Below are 16,606 nucleotides of genomic sequence, written 5' to 3' on the forward strand. Positions count from 1 at the left end.
ATAGTATTATACAATGTCAATAGTGTACTCGAGGTTGGCTTAATTTGTGCCCAGCGTATTATAAATCGAGTTGCGTCCGTATAGCATTTAATGTCATGTATGTGAAAAAAAATATTAAGGTCTACACATGATAATACATAACTGTCTTAAACACTCTCGTGTCGAGTCCTCGGCATTTACATTTACCATAGTTTACCAATAACATTATTGCGGTACCGTATAGTACATTAAGTATAATGTAAGATCTGTTAATGTTGTGAAAAACAATCAAATAGAACCTTTAAATCACAGGACTCTGTCTTTTGTGCCGTGAAGAAAATCGTCACTAAAAATCTTATAATTTATCGTGATAAAATGTATACCATTTGTATAGGTACTATCAATATACGTATTATAGTAGTAACTCCATTCTCGATTTTTACAAGGCCTTAAAACATTCAATGGTTTTCATAATATAGGTAACACAACTTTTGAATTAATATAACTTTCTCGTTCCGCCACGGTACTCTTTGACATGATTTAACACACGGTTACACGTTAGTGTACAAATGTAGGCCTTTATGTACGTTCGACTTCACTTGCAAAAGTCGATATTAGTTTTTATCTAACAAAAAAACTACTCTCAAGTCTACAACATAAAGTGAATACCAAAGAATACACCAGCCATAATTTCTCTACGCTCAAATAGATTTTATTTGAATCTTGAGTTCAGTCTCCGCGAGTTGTAAGCGTCCCACGATCATTTTTTTCAGTAAAACCATCAATGACAAATTCTCGGCATAATACGCACAACACTTAATTTTGTGCATTCCGGTTTATAAAATAATATTTGGCCACTTATTCGTAAATTATTGCTACAACACGGCGTTGATAGCAATGCGTATTGTATGCCATGTATTTCTATCGTTTTAAAACATCTCCGGTATTGTTTAAAGTGTATAAACCAAAATACTGTCAATATCTATACTTAAATTCCTATCCAGTTAAAAAGTTTTTGGTTATCTATTCTCACTATACAACCCGGTCTCGAGAACCGATGTGTTGGACCACTATAAATAAAAATTTTCCGAGTTGTATCTTACTGCAGGTCATAAAAAATTATTGCCTCCGTTCATAAACTAACATAATCGAACACGATATAGCAATGTACACAAATAAAGCTTATTTATTTCAATGTTAGAAATTTTAATAATACAATTTAATAGCGTATAGACTATCCGCCTGAGTAACTCTATACTTGTGAATACTATATTAAAGAATAGCGAAGTACCTACGAATCAAATAACTTGGTTATTATGATTTTTTTATAAGGTAGGTCATTTAACATTTAATAACACAAATTAAGATTGGCATTTTTAATATAAAAATATTCAAAATACATTATTATAATGTATATAAGAATAATTAACACGAAAAAAATGTAAAAACTTACTTAAATAAGCCATTCAGTTTCTAAAATATTTCTAAATTTTCATTCGTATCCAATATCTCAAGAAAAGAAAAAGATAAGAAAGTAAGTACCGCTTATATTCACACCTCATATTCAGGTGTTGAACAAAACTCCATATCGAGTAAATTGCTTCAGTAAATTTTCTTAGATTTGAATTCAATTATAACCCGTTGAATACGATGAAAAACAATTCTGAGCGAAGACTTTATTTTAATAATCACAGCTACAAAACAATTATTTTTATAGCAATATTGGTTTTGCGTTAAACTCCTGTTTTTCCGTATTTTGTTTGTTTTTCCGATATTACCAATTAAAAAGAGTATTGGAAATTTTCACTTTTGATTTCTCCAATACACAAACTAGATCCAATTTTCTATACAAAACCACCCTCGACATTTAAATTGAAGCGTGTAATTTATCTAGTACCTACTTATTGTGTACACAAACATAAAAAAACCACACATCGTTTAAAATCAACGCATTCGTCGATCCGTTCGGAATCTAAAATCAAAAATAAATAAATAAACCCAAAACACGCCGATGAAAAATTATCTAGATACAAATAACAACGGACGTATCTAACCTACGCATATTAAACGCCGACCATCCCTGCGGGCTGTTAAACAGAATTAAGCTGTCATCGGAAAACGGGAAAACTCTTCCATCCTGTATAGATAATAAATATTCGCGTTTCGTTAGCCAATTTCGGTTAAGACGTCAAACGGCTGGCGCACTCGGCTCGTACGTGATAATTATAAGTCATAGGCGATTATTTATATCATCGTTGTCATCGTCGTCGCGATAATTGTGTGGACGCTTAACGTTAAGGCACAATATCACTGCAATTCGCTGTCGTCTATTTGTCACGGTTGAATGAGTATACGCTGTTAAAATATATACTTATCATTACACTGTTTACTTGCCACTTGTTTATTGTGTGACATCGGGTCGTACAGCCATTTTCAAGTGACGAATATTGTAGTCGGCGACGGTTTTTGGTGGATGACAAAATTTCTAAAAAATATTCGTTTTCGAGGACGCATTTTTTAATTGTATCTACATTACGATAATATTTCAAAATAAAATAAAACTATTAAGCATAGTCTTTCTAATCATTAATTCTATTTTTTATTTTTTTTAACGATTTTTATTTGATGTAGTATACACACACACACACACACACACACACATATATATATATATATATATATTAAGTAGATTTTCAAGTTTAAAGCTACAATCGTCCAAACTAGGACATTGTCGTGTCTCAATAAACATCTACACAATATACTAATGGTAGTAATATTTACTTCTCACACAAACCCACTGCAGAATGCGTATAAGCATCGTATTGCCTATACAAAACCCCTTAATAAATCACTAACTCCAATCCCCTTAAAATAACATTTTCGGCACGCCCCTGTACGGTTTACATATAAAACCAGGAATGAGATAAATTTATTTTTTCCTTCCTCCATTAATTGTGTTAAAACAGAGAAAACGTATATTATTGTACTTGGTATCGATACGTAAAAATAAATATTCGTATTACGGTTATAAAGATAAACACATGGTGATAAATTATTGTATAATAATAAATTAGTCACATTATTAAACGACGGTTAAAAGTTATATGTATAATACATTACACAAATATTTACTGACAAAATATTATATTTTATTATAATATAGTAATTTATGCGCGTACAATTTGGTTAATAAGAGAAATGGGAAAGTTACTCACATTATCAATGGATGATGAAGAATCATAGGATATAATAATATTTCTCAGTTCAACTATACTCGTGCAACAATTTATATGTTATGTTACAATGTGTAATAAAATATATATATTTATATATATATATCAATGAACGTTTTGAAAATAGTGTTAGATCAATTTAGTAGAAATATTCTTCTGGTGAACCTAATTTTCAATAATTATGATGTCATAATATTATTATTATAACTAGAGCATAGCAATTTATAAAAATACCATAGAATTATCTTTATTGCCTTTTTCTAATCCGGAAATTTTAAAATTTTTACACTTCTATAGTTTTGTTATTTTTTTTTTTTTTTTTTTTGTCTTTTTTTAAAGTTTATTGGTATATATTTCTATGCACGAGATAAGAGCCTGTCCAAAGAATTAATACAAAAATAACCATAAATTCTGTGTCGCCTGTTACAAATAGATAAATATACACCTTCATCATAATTATAAGAATATTTCCAAAAATCCCGTATACGTATACCAATACCTATTTGTTTTTATTATAATACGCTATGAGGTCAAAAATCAGTCCGTATTGAGTATTATATGCCTGCGTAAGACGTTCCGCGTTAGCATAACTTGGGCAATTTTTATGAATAGAGAGCTTTATTTTATAAAGGCTTAGCCATAGATTAGATCTACTTAATGTATGGACCATACAATGGTGTAACATATAATACCTGAGTCCTGAGCTAAATAGGGTTAGTTGCCACATGAAGCATTTTAGGTAAACGGTAAACGTTTACATGTTATTGTGTAAACATCTACACAAAAATAATAGACACCCGTATCTGCGTAAGTTCTTACACGAACAATTAATAAAAATCAATATGCATTATAGTCTTTACGCGAATCTAAAATTAAATGTATTAATTTTTGTACAGTAAAATTTAACTCTGTAAAATAATACCTCAACTATCTAGACTTGTTTTATCATTTCATATAAATGCATACAGGTAATCTGTGTATTTTTCTTCAGTTTAAAAATATACTCGATTCAATTAAAAATCGGATTAAAGACTTTTTTATGCAACACAAAAATTTAAACAACACCAACTACGTTTAAGTTATCAGTCCTTTAAGTCTGATTAAAGTGGATAGGAAATTTGTATTTGCTATAGCTCTTATTCTCGAAAGGACTTACTTACGCACGGGTGTATTTTTTTTCGTTCAGGAAATTACGTATGCAAACCCGTTCAGAGTTATTTTTACCAATTATGTCTTATGTGAAAACATAAATTCGCCCAATGTTTATAATATCTAAAACGCAATTTGATGGTGTGGAGCTATAGGTCACTCTTGTAAACATATTTTACTCACTACCTTATATATAATATAATATAAGTACGGTGTGTAGAATTTATATTTACTGAGCCCATCACAAACTAAATAAATCAATAAATAATTAAACATGATTAAATTATTAATAACAGTTATTTGCTCGATTGAATAATAAATACCTTTAACCTTATAACTTTCAGTTATTCAAATAAAAATTGAATATTTATGTTTATTGGAATTTTCTTCCTATTTATATGCGGTATACCAAGCGCATTAAACCGAACAATAATTTTAATAATATTTTCTGAAATTCATAAAAAAAACCTTTTATTAAGTGTTGTTAATGATGTTTTTTGAAAAGTGTTTTGACTTTTTAAGTTAATTATAGTTGTGTGGTATTTTATCTCGCCGTTACCGCCGAATTGTAAATCAGATAATTACCTATTTTATCAATTTCACTCAAGAAACTAACGACATAATTACTTTGTTTTTTATATACGAGTATACCTGTATTTATAGTTACTTTATTGTTTAAATAGTAATATATTATTCTGAATAATATATCAAACAACTCCTACGAGTTCAAAATGTCTCTTTGATAATAATTTTCTACCGAATTTATAAAATACATTGACCTATTTAGATATTTGAGGAAGCAGTTACCCACTCCTCAAGTTTACATCCAAATTCATGCGCATCTCTAATATTGTAATACTGAATATGTATATAACATATTATGCACGGATAAATTGGGTACAATATAATATGTACTTAACAATAAAGAATCGTAATAATTATACGTGGGTATACGAGAAAGGAAAGAATAATTATATCAACAAATTAAATTATGGTAGATTTCAAGAGGAACTGGTAAATATACTCCAAACATTTAATATTAATAAATACGAACGCGGAGTGATCCATTTATAATAAAACACTCATTGTTTGATAAGACACTAACGTTTTTGAAAATATTTATTTTATATAATTTTAAGTTGTTAAAAAACAATATTTTTCTTTCAATAAAAAAAATTGATGGGAATTTTTTACTTTTGGCCGCTCGAAATACTAGTTAGATCCAATTTTCAACCAGAAACCACCTCAAAGTTGAAAATCGGAGTATTTTAACTGCCCCAAAAAGCGATGAAAAACAGAAAAAAAATATACTGTAAATACGTCCGCTAAGAATCTAAAAAGTAAAATGCTGATACTAATAAAAAAAATTGTAAGAAATATTGTCTCAGAACAATGTTGTTTTTTAAATACTTGAAATTTTTAAATTGAATATTTAAAAAAACATTTAATAGTTTTTGAAACGAAATGTATTTTACGTTAAATGGATCACTCTATATGATATTATACAATTATATTGATGCGCAAAATATTGTCTACTGTTTTGCAGGTTGCTAGGTGTGTGCTCGTACATACGTCGTGATGTTTTAACTTTCAAAACTGGTACAAGTCTTCAATCGATTTCTAACCAAGGTACTTACCGAATATTTTTCCTGCTGGTGACGCATTAAAAGTAATAGGTAGCATAATTCTACGAAAAAACAGTACGTCGAAACGATTTCCCCCGTCGCTTTTGTTTGAACTACAACAATAGTCTGGTCTCCTTTTCCGTTTTTAATTAGATTCAAAGACAGGTAATTTAATTACAATTAGTTTATAATATATTTCGTAAAATATACGTATATACAAGTATAATAATTATAACATAGTATGTACCTACCTAAACACGTAAAATGATTAAAAGTTGGCGATTACGGTGTCTATAACAAACAGATTAATATAATAATATTAGGCATGTTATGAATTTAGACATACATTCCCTAAGCTTATCGTATAACAATTATTGTTTTCCTGGAAAACTGATTTTCCGAACAAATCGAATAAACCGATATAAAAAAAAAAAAAAATTGAGTAAAGGTAAAAGTTCAAATTAATCGCGTGCTAAATATTTGCAGAAAAATGTTTAACAAAAGTCGACCGTGGAAAGCTGACGAAGTTCACAGTCGAAGACCATCATTAATAGTAGCCTCGCTCACTTTTTTTTTTTGCTAACGACTGTAAAACCAAGATTGTACAAATTATTTAAATAGTCGAACAAATTCAAACAACTTGCATTACTATAATGTATAGAAAAATGTATGTATGTGTCATAGAAAAAATAAAAAACCGAAAACACTGAAATATCACACGGAGCTCGAGGTGAGGTGCGATGTCGTTTTTCAAGTAAACGTAGGTAATTGCCACTCCGCCGAATAACGATCATACACATTATAAAAATTGTCGTATAAAAATGCATTCAAATTACGTATATCTACTTAAACAAATAGGGTATATGATTAAAAACGGAAAAAAAAACAATTTTGCATAAGGGTGGGGCTGGCGTGTGACGATATTTTTAAAATTTTCAATTTAAAACGGGTGGGACCTGACGGGTTGATGCACGTTTTAATGCTAACCTATCTATATTAATATACCTACCTATACTATAAACGTCACATCATATTATATTCAACGCGTTGTCAAATTCATCACCATCAGACATCAAATTTTCGCTGGTGATCCATCGTGACTACTTTGACGTGGGAGTCGGGTTTAACGCGGACAGCAGCTATCGTTCTCCCCCCCCCACCATAACCCCTCACAACGTAGTCGCTATCCGCGTCACGTTTATACGTTATTATATACCTAATAATATTATAGTTCGCGTTTTTGAGCGATTTGGCGTGCTCGTTAAGTGTTACAACGCAGCGCCGTCCAGCAGAAACGATTAGGCGTGTGCCGGCTATACGGCGTGTACATCGCACATTATTGCCATTCTTGTGTCGGGTCGAATAAAAAAATCGATCGATTCGAACGGTTCACTAAAACGTAATCAATGACCAATCGCGGAAAACTATACTGTAACGAACCGAGCAGCTCGAGTTGATGATAACTGCGGAGACTCCCAAAACCTCGATTTGAACCAACGCATACCTCCTAATGCATGAAAACGGGTTAAAAAAAAAATGGTTCCGTATAATGTATAATAATAATAATTGTGCGGTTAAACGATAGGTGCAGTGGCGTAGCCAGGGGGGTGTTGTAACCCCCTTTCCCCATTGATTACTCGTTTAAAAATTCTGGCTACGCCACTGGATAAGTGATAACACACATAAGTGTTGTCACGATAACTATAAATTATGGACGAAGATCGATACACGACTGACATTGTTCGTATGGGTGAACGACGCGAACGAATTTTTTTTTTTTTACATTTATATTTTTATACGTAATACCTATATTTACACTTTTATTTTGTAGCAGATATCGTAACGATGTCGGAAAAAATTGTTTCGAATCTCATTATATGGTATACACCGATCGTGCAACGACGAACTAATGAATGTATATTAGATCCTATTCAGTGTTGGCAATAGCTAATTAATAATTTATCTAAATGAAGACAATTACACTAAATTTTATATAGCTGAAGATAAATATAAACGAGTTGAGAGTTATCTAGATAAGATAAAAGATAAATCAATTCCATCTAGATATTTCCCAACGCTGATCCTATTAGGGTTGTAATCGACAATCGTGTTTCCTCACGTAAAATGTATCCGTTTTTTTTTTTTTTTTTTTTCACAAATTTATTATTCCTATTAATTATACAACGTGTCGGTGGCAGTTCTATTGCGTACAGACAAGATGGCCAGTCGCCGTACCAAATTGCTTAGTGTTCACCTGTTAACATGCGCTGTCGTGCCGTTTTAATAAGTAAAGAATTATTAGTAAAATGAATGAAAATACTTTACTTAGTTTTTTTTTTTTTTTTAACGATTATTTTATACATTATTAAAATAACCCTTAAATTTATTTTAAAAGCGTGGCTTGTAAAATATTTTTAAATTATGTAAGCAATATAAAACAAATTATACTTTGTTAAAAGGATGAATACAACCTATGTACATATTTTTTTAGTATCAATATATTTTATAATTATTTTAAGTAAAACAAAAAAAAAAAAAATTGAAATTATGGATTTTAGTCTGCAACCACTGCTTTTAGGTTACTTATATTAATTATATTCTAACCCTAAAGGCCTAGAAATACCCCCGCAACGTGTATAAAATAAATTTTATCATATCAACAAACACAATTAATGTAAATAAGTAATAACTTAATATTGGTAGGATGGATGGCAGTGAAGAAATTAGCGACAAGCATGAAATTTAGGGGTTCGTCTTTGTTTCTACATTTATACTACGATAACGTCGATAACTAGGTTAAATTATATAGATAGTTGTTTTTTCGCTCATAAATTGAATGTATCTCTTGTCGATAGTCATTATTGTAGTGCACAGACGAGCAATCATCTTGTATTTTGTGATAAATAAAAAAAACCACATTCAAACTTATAACCTTTCGTTTGTTTTTTCCCTGCAGCAGTTCTAAACGATATCGTCAATAAGTAGGTATTATATATGTCGTCGGTTTCAATTCTAAATGTTCGTGTTCTCCAATTAAGTATCGGTAAAGAAACCATTTGCACTCCCTCGCAGTCATCAAATAACTTTTTCTTGTTCCATCGACTTTTTTCAATCATTGCGGCGTAACATAATTGATTTCCAGGATATTTTATACTATGTTTAATGATTTTTTTTCTTAACATACACAATAAAGGTAATGTGTATCAACAGTAAATTGTATCTAGTTATTAGAAACAAAAAATTTATGATTGATTGTAGAGACAAATATTTATTTAGGTATAAATAGATAGACGCTTTTATACTACCTATGCTATTTTGTTTAATAAAATTATAAGAAATTACCCATACAGAATGATTTTCTAATCGTCTATCACCTGGTAACATTTTATAAAATACAAAGGGTATTTTAAATTTTTTTTTATTTTTAACAAACACTGAGCAATAATAACGTTTTAAAAAATAAATGAAAATGACTAAATAATTTCATGAAAATATTGTTATCTAATATATAGTGCCTGGGTTACGATAAAATATAACTGCAAATTATATATACGAGTATGAATACAAAATGTAGTAGTAAATTTATTAAATTTCAAGTATCGTAAAGAAATGGTAAAAAGACAATGAAATATATTTGATTTTGAATAAAAACTAGAATACATTAACATAAACAAAAGTAAAATAAAATTGCATAACTCTAATATTTATTTTAATTTATGTTTGGATGACAATTTTTTTTTTTTTTTTTATTCAAAATAGTTTATAAAAAATGACTCATTTTCTTGTTTTTATTCATAGGGATAACAATGAATTTAAAATAATTTTATTCAAGTCGTATAGTAAAAATTAATTTAAACTAAATTCTAGAATTTAGAATTAGTTCATATTTTTAAAAAATAAATAGTAACAGAAACTTGATTTTAATTAAATCAAATAACAATAAAGTAGGTTATTAATATAAAGCTAAAATATATAAAGCTTCCTTAATGATTTACTACTTAGTATTTAGGTACCTACTAATTGTAAATTAATTTTTACCCAACTAAGCCTAGGTACTTAAATGTTTACCTAAATAATAAAAATACTTTTCCTATCAAAATTATAAGAAAAAAGTATCAGCATACTAATCTGTATAAGCATTATATTATATTATATTAACATATAAATAATAATAATTTCATCATTATTTGAAATCTATATTATATTTTATAGTAATATTTATTTCAATTACCTATTTGAAAAAAAAAATTATAAAGTTTGTTTCCAAAATATATTTCAATGTTGTTAAAAATTCTGTGTGATGCGAAAGAAAAATACAAAAGTAAATAATTGTAAAAATATATTATTATTATAATTTTAAATTTTATATTTTTAAAATCAAATGTCGATTACAATTTATTTATGTTTACTTTTTTGCATCGACATTAAAATGGTAAAATAAGTACCTCTGCCTTAAAGTTTGTTATTATTTGTTATACTTATCATTGGTTTTAATTTAATAATATTATTAATTAAGCTTGATGCAATAAATTTGAGTAAATATAACATACATTTATCAATCGTAAGATTTTGAGTTATCCCATCATACCATTCAGTCATATTGATAATACCTGGTTGTAAATAATTTATTGTAAACGTCATAGAAAAAAATAAAATCGGAATATTAAATAAAAATACGAACATATAGTGCTATCTAGTGATTAAATTTCAAATCGACATTGTATTTCAAATAATTTTCAACTAAAGAAACGGGTCTCGCAACTCATCAAAAATAATTATCCAACACTAAAATTTTCGTTTTCTACTTTTTAAACGATTGCTTAATATTTAGACATTTAGTAGTAAAAAGTGTATTACATGTACAATTTCTTTCTTTCTTTTTAGATTCTAAAAAAAGCAATCGAGCAATGAATGCATTGGTTTTACAATGATATTTGCAATGTGCATGAACAATAGAGTAGTAGGGTTGTAGCCTGTAGGTACTTACTCTAATGTCCGTGGATGTGGGTCTGTGTTTTACTTGTCTTGTTTAATCCTTTCAAGCAGTAAAAATGCTTCTATATTCAATTTTGGTAATGGCATCTGATAATAAATTGGATGTAGGTAGTTTTACAAAATTAAATGTTAACAAATATCCTCAAAATCTAGATAATGTATAAAATATTTTGTAGTTTACAATTTATAAAATACTGAATTCGTAAAGCTAAGACATGAAGATTTAATTCAAGGTTGCTTATATATATGAAATAATTCTTATTTAAATTAAAATCTAAAAATGTATCTAACCATAATTATTGCTTTATAAATGTTTGAATTTAAAATAAATTAAATATTTATAAAATAAATAATGACATTATTTTGTTTTAATTCAAAAAAATTATTTATGGAGACTTAAAACTCTTGTATATCATATGGATATTACTATATGTATGCAATGATATTTTAAAAATGTGTATATTGATTTTAAGATATTACCTATTTATTCCATGAATTTGCTCACACGATTCACTGTAATATAGTATTAATTTAAAAGTTTAATAATAACAAAAACATTGAATAGTTCCAGAAAAAAAAAATTTAACTGACGACTGATCATACTAGTTGCAAAATAAATTACTTTAATTACAATATCAAATACCATAATATAATGAAATATGTTTGATAATTCAAATTTAACATATTAATTACAATAATTGATCAAGTTGTACAGTAGATGGGTACCAACTTGCACACTTTTTAAAGATTTAATCCATTTTCTATAATAGTGATTGTCAATTATTTAAATATTGGTGAAAATGTCACAATAACTGTTATAAAAGTTTTAACAGTAAAAGCAGTACCTGACACAGTGGTGTATATACGGGGAGACATAAAAGAGATATACCTCCCCCTTGATTTTTTTTTAAAGTTGTAAATGACAAATAAATAAATGATTCATTATTTAATATTTTCTATCATAATTATAGGGTTTAGGTACCTACTATGTACAGATATAATATATGTTAGGTGTGTAGTTATATTAAATTGATAGTATCTTCAAGTATTTCATGTGGAAGGAGAAAAACTATTTCAGTCATATCTCCAATTAAATCCTAAATACACCACTAACCTGACAAGAAATACACGTATATCTATAACTTATAGTACACCAATATTTAGATACTATTTTAAAGGAATAATTAAAGCAAAAACTAAATTAATAAACTTGATGATAAAATAAATATATAATATTTAGATATGTTTTTAAATGCAAAAAAACTTAAATAATACTATGGAAATAAAATGTATAAACATAATTGGATTGATTTTAAGTGGAAATTACAATTTCAGGACATTACAAGCTTCTAACAAATTAATAGACTTCTAATCGGAACACTAAAACACAATCTTATAAGAAAAAATTATATTAAAAAAAATGTTTAAAGTACCAATCTTACAAGCAATATAGTTATCTTACAGTTTAATAACATATTTAATCAATATGGATGTTAAATAGGTACTGAGCTTGGACAACTTACGGTATTGAATTATATTAATACATTAATTCAAATACTTGATTTAAAATATTTAAACTATGAATTAAAAAAAAAAAAAAAAAAAATTAAAAAATAACAGTCATATAAAAACCGAGCAGACTTTGTAACAAAATATTTTATATTTCTTAAATAATATTAAGATTAGGAGACAATTTTTGACTTGAACGTATATGCAAAATATAAAACCACCATGCTGACAATAGCAGCCAAGAATTCAGAATTGACCCAAGCACCTTTGTAAGCACCAGGGTAACGAACATATGCAGAGTGTACAGGCGTTACACTGCTGGTAGATTCTCCATCACGCAACAGTTTCCTGAGCTGTCCATAACCGGCCTCGTCGTAAAATTTCACGTGATAATCGCCACGACGAGCCTTCTTGAAGTCGTCTAACCAACTGACCTGTGGAAACACCGAACATAATAATATAAAATGATATTTCTAAAAACCATGGGCAGCCGATCAGAGCTGTGCCGTGTACGGGTTACATACTTGGTATTTGTTCGGACCAGCGTTGGCCGCCACCAGAAGTCGGCCTTCCACCTCGGCGTACAGGTTGGACGGCGAGTCTTCGCACTCGGCGCTCACTTGTGCGACGAAAGCGGCCTCGGTGACGATCATGGCATCGGTGGTGGTGTACGACTCGACGGAATACTTACAACCGGCAGTGGATGAAGCCGCCGCGCACAGCGACAGAGCGATGAGAATGCAGTGGGTGGGTGTCATCGTGAAATTCGGATGAGAAAATACGGCAAATCTAGGAGAAACAAGAGAAACCGCGAGCAAAAGTCGGATTAATAACGAGTCGACAAGCGGACGCGGCTTCAGAAATCTGGTTCGAATAATGTAAAAGTGCCAACTGTTACGACCGAGTTTCGCGGCGTTTGTGATAACCGGTCTTGCCGATAACGCGTGTAGCGAGATGTCATCGTTTTGGGGTGTTGCCAACGTGACGAGTGTGAGACGGAGGACACTGCACTGCTACCTCAGGTGAAAAAAAAAAAAATATGAATACCTACCTAAGAACTTTCGAGTAACATCTGAAAATGTAAACGAGCCAGATGAGATGACCGAATCATCTGGTTTCGTGTTTATAATTTTTCAAATAAATTGGACGAATGAGATTCATTAATAACATGTTGTACTATTCGTTTGTCGCGATCGTAAAAGAATTTGAAAAAATATTTGTCGCGGGGTCAACACGGGATCGATCGTCTCATTTTTTTGATAGGTATTTACTTTTAATTTTGTGCAATCGCCTCTTAAAGTACTTGGACGTTTACATTTCAAAATTAAACTTAAGAGGATTCTGTGAGTCGAGATAAAGTCTATCCGATACCCAATCAATAGTAGCTTTATTCAAACAATATTGCACATTTTAATGATTTACGTATTAGTTTAAACAAATTTCAAATGTAGGTATTTCATTTCCCCAAATATATTGAAGTAAGGTTAGGTTAATAAAAGAGATTTTCATATATTAAATCCGATGACAATTATGGCCGCGACATTTCAAGGTAAAAAAAAGTCAATATTTTAAAACGTGATGGATGAATAATGACTGATCTCAAGTTAACTTCATTAAATAATAACACATTTATACATATTTTCAGATACTTTTCCGCATTAATATTTTTAATTGGTATCATAGATATGAAATAATTTTTTTTGTAGAAAATAAAAACGCAAACATTCAGTATCCAACCCTCAAAATCAAAATATACATCATGTTCACTTCCTTAATTTGTTTTTAAAAATATTTTAGATTTCATTTACAATACATAATAAAATTATGATTTATCAAAAGTATATCAGTATATGATGATATAAGTTATTTTATAAAACATAAATGTATATGGAATTATGGAAGTATAATATAATCATTAGTAAAAATTTAAAATCATGTAGGTACCTACGTCTGACTATCTGAGTGTATCACAAATCACTGATCAGTGGACATTTTAAGGAGTGATGGTGACATAACATAAAGGTTAAGAAACACTATGGTCTACACATCTACGTGTGAAATCCCCGTCCTGGGTTGTTTATTTATTATTTTAATATTTTGAAGTACAATATATTTACACTTACATACCTATTTAAATATTTATATCACGACGGACACGACGTAACTACATAGGTATTGTACACTGTGTCACTGTAGTCAGATTCTGCTGACCGTCAACAAAAAATTGCCGGTATTCATGTTACAACAATACCTATGTAAATACGTAATACGTTATAAGTATTATAATTTATAATATCATGTAAGTATATATTTCAAACAGTATTATTGTAATCTATAATGTATTAAATTATTGAAAAAACTGTATTAAGTACAAGGATTAAATATAAGATTTTAAGTTATTTTATACTTACCGAAAGGCGAAAGTTGTCGTATATGTTAAATCTTGAAGTTTAAAGGGTCAAAGTGAAATAAATATTTAGTTAACAGCTTATAAGTATAGGGACTAAAATAAAATAGAAAACAATTAAGTAATTTGTAAATATTTTATGGGACGATTGACGACCAGATGAAACACGTCGCATTGTCGCACAGAATAAATTACTTTCTTGAATAGTACTGTATTATTGTATAAGTACCTACGGAGATACGGTGAATGGTCACACGGGTTTTCCATTGTAGGAAATCTCAATAACTATTTGTACTTTTGAACGAAATAATATAAATATTAATATTAATAAATAACAAAATCAAACATAGAAATAATTATATAATAATAATTTCAAAAATCGTTTTCATCCATAAATCAGTAGATATATTAGTTAAAATATTCACGGTTTCAAACAAGTTAATATTTTTTCTCTTGATACATTGATATTATTAAATAATTTTAAAATAAAATATTATAATAATTATATATACGTAGAAACAACTGAAATCGAACAGTGAATGCATTGCTTGAATAGATATTAACTGAAATATGTAATAAAATTTTCAAATGGTACACAAAACCAATCAATTTACCGCTAATAAGGGTTTATAAATATACTGAAAATAGATTGTTATATAAAGAAAGTCTCAGTTAAGTAGCTAATAAAATATATTTATTGATTTAAGATAAAAAAAAAAACCCGATAAAAATAGAATCGATGGAACAAAATAGCAATGAATTTTTATATTTTTATGTGAACTAAAAAAAATGCCATCTATCTATTTATTTACATCCAATTATTTTAAATTTAATACTATTGGATCTCGCCATAATTCTATACCCTATGGGTGCATCAAAAAAAAAGTATCCACAAAATCGGTACATTTATAATCATTTATAATATATCATATTGTATTTCTGAAGAATTTTAACTATATCTAAGTATACCTACGAGTCACTCGCGTTCCCCTTATTGCTCAAATATATAAATCTTAAAAATTAAGGTAATATTATTAACACTTTTTACTTTAGAAATTTTTTAAATGTTTTTAAAAATTTGTTTATCTAGAATTATAGGTAACTAATACTTTCTTAAAATAATATGATAATAATTAGGGAATAAAAAAGAAAAACTTCCAAAAAAATAGTATAAAAATAATAATTGTTATTCTATTTCTGCTTAAAAATAGTTATATTTACATGAAAAAATATATTATATTCACAACAAAATATAATTTAACAGTTAAACATAGTACATTTTTATTTATGTATTATAATAAAATTTGGACAACAACGTACAATAAAAAAAATGTAAATTATTTACAAATTATAAAATTTAGGTACTCAACATGAGTTATTCATACTTATATTTATATAATATATATATATATAATAATATATTATGTGTTTAACACGTTTTGTTCACATACTTTTTATACTTATGGATTATAACATTAATAAAAAAAAAAAAAAATTATTCAGTCATCAATATTTCATGGTTAATCAAAATAATAGATTAATCATGAATATAATTGGCACAATGCGTACTTGTTCAGTATAAAAGTACAAAAATAATAATAACCTATTTATCCATTTATTTACAGTGCTTTATAAATTATTTTTATTACCGGGTTTTATCTTAAATATTAATGGTGGTTTTTAATATTGTTAGCGTCAAAAACATATAA

At 28.3% G+C, this 16,606-nt stretch overlaps 1 protein-coding gene across 1 annotated transcript; it reads right to left on the bottom strand.

The window, feature by feature from the left end:
* Window positions 1-12,619: 12,619 nt before the first annotated feature.
* Window positions 12,620-13,405, bottom strand: LOC112594036 (translocon-associated protein subunit delta). Its single transcript, XM_025338632.1, has 2 exons — window positions 13,015-13,405; window positions 12,620-12,924 (listed from the first exon to the last, which is right to left on the bottom strand). The coding sequence occupies exons 1-2, from the start codon at window positions 13,246-13,248 to the stop codon at window positions 12,664-12,666; spliced, it is 495 nt and encodes a 164-aa protein (XP_025194417.1). The 5' UTR covers window positions 13,249-13,405; the 3' UTR covers window positions 12,620-12,663.
* Window positions 13,406-16,606: the final 3,201 nt, after the last annotated feature.

The sequence above is a fragment of the Melanaphis sacchari genome, unplaced genomic scaffold (genome assembly GCF_002803265.2).
Source record: "Melanaphis sacchari strain LSU unplaced genomic scaffold, SCAv2.0 Contig21_pilon_pilon, whole genome shotgun sequence".
NCBI classification, from domain to species: Eukaryota; Metazoa; Arthropoda; class Insecta; order Hemiptera; family Aphididae; genus Melanaphis; species Melanaphis sacchari.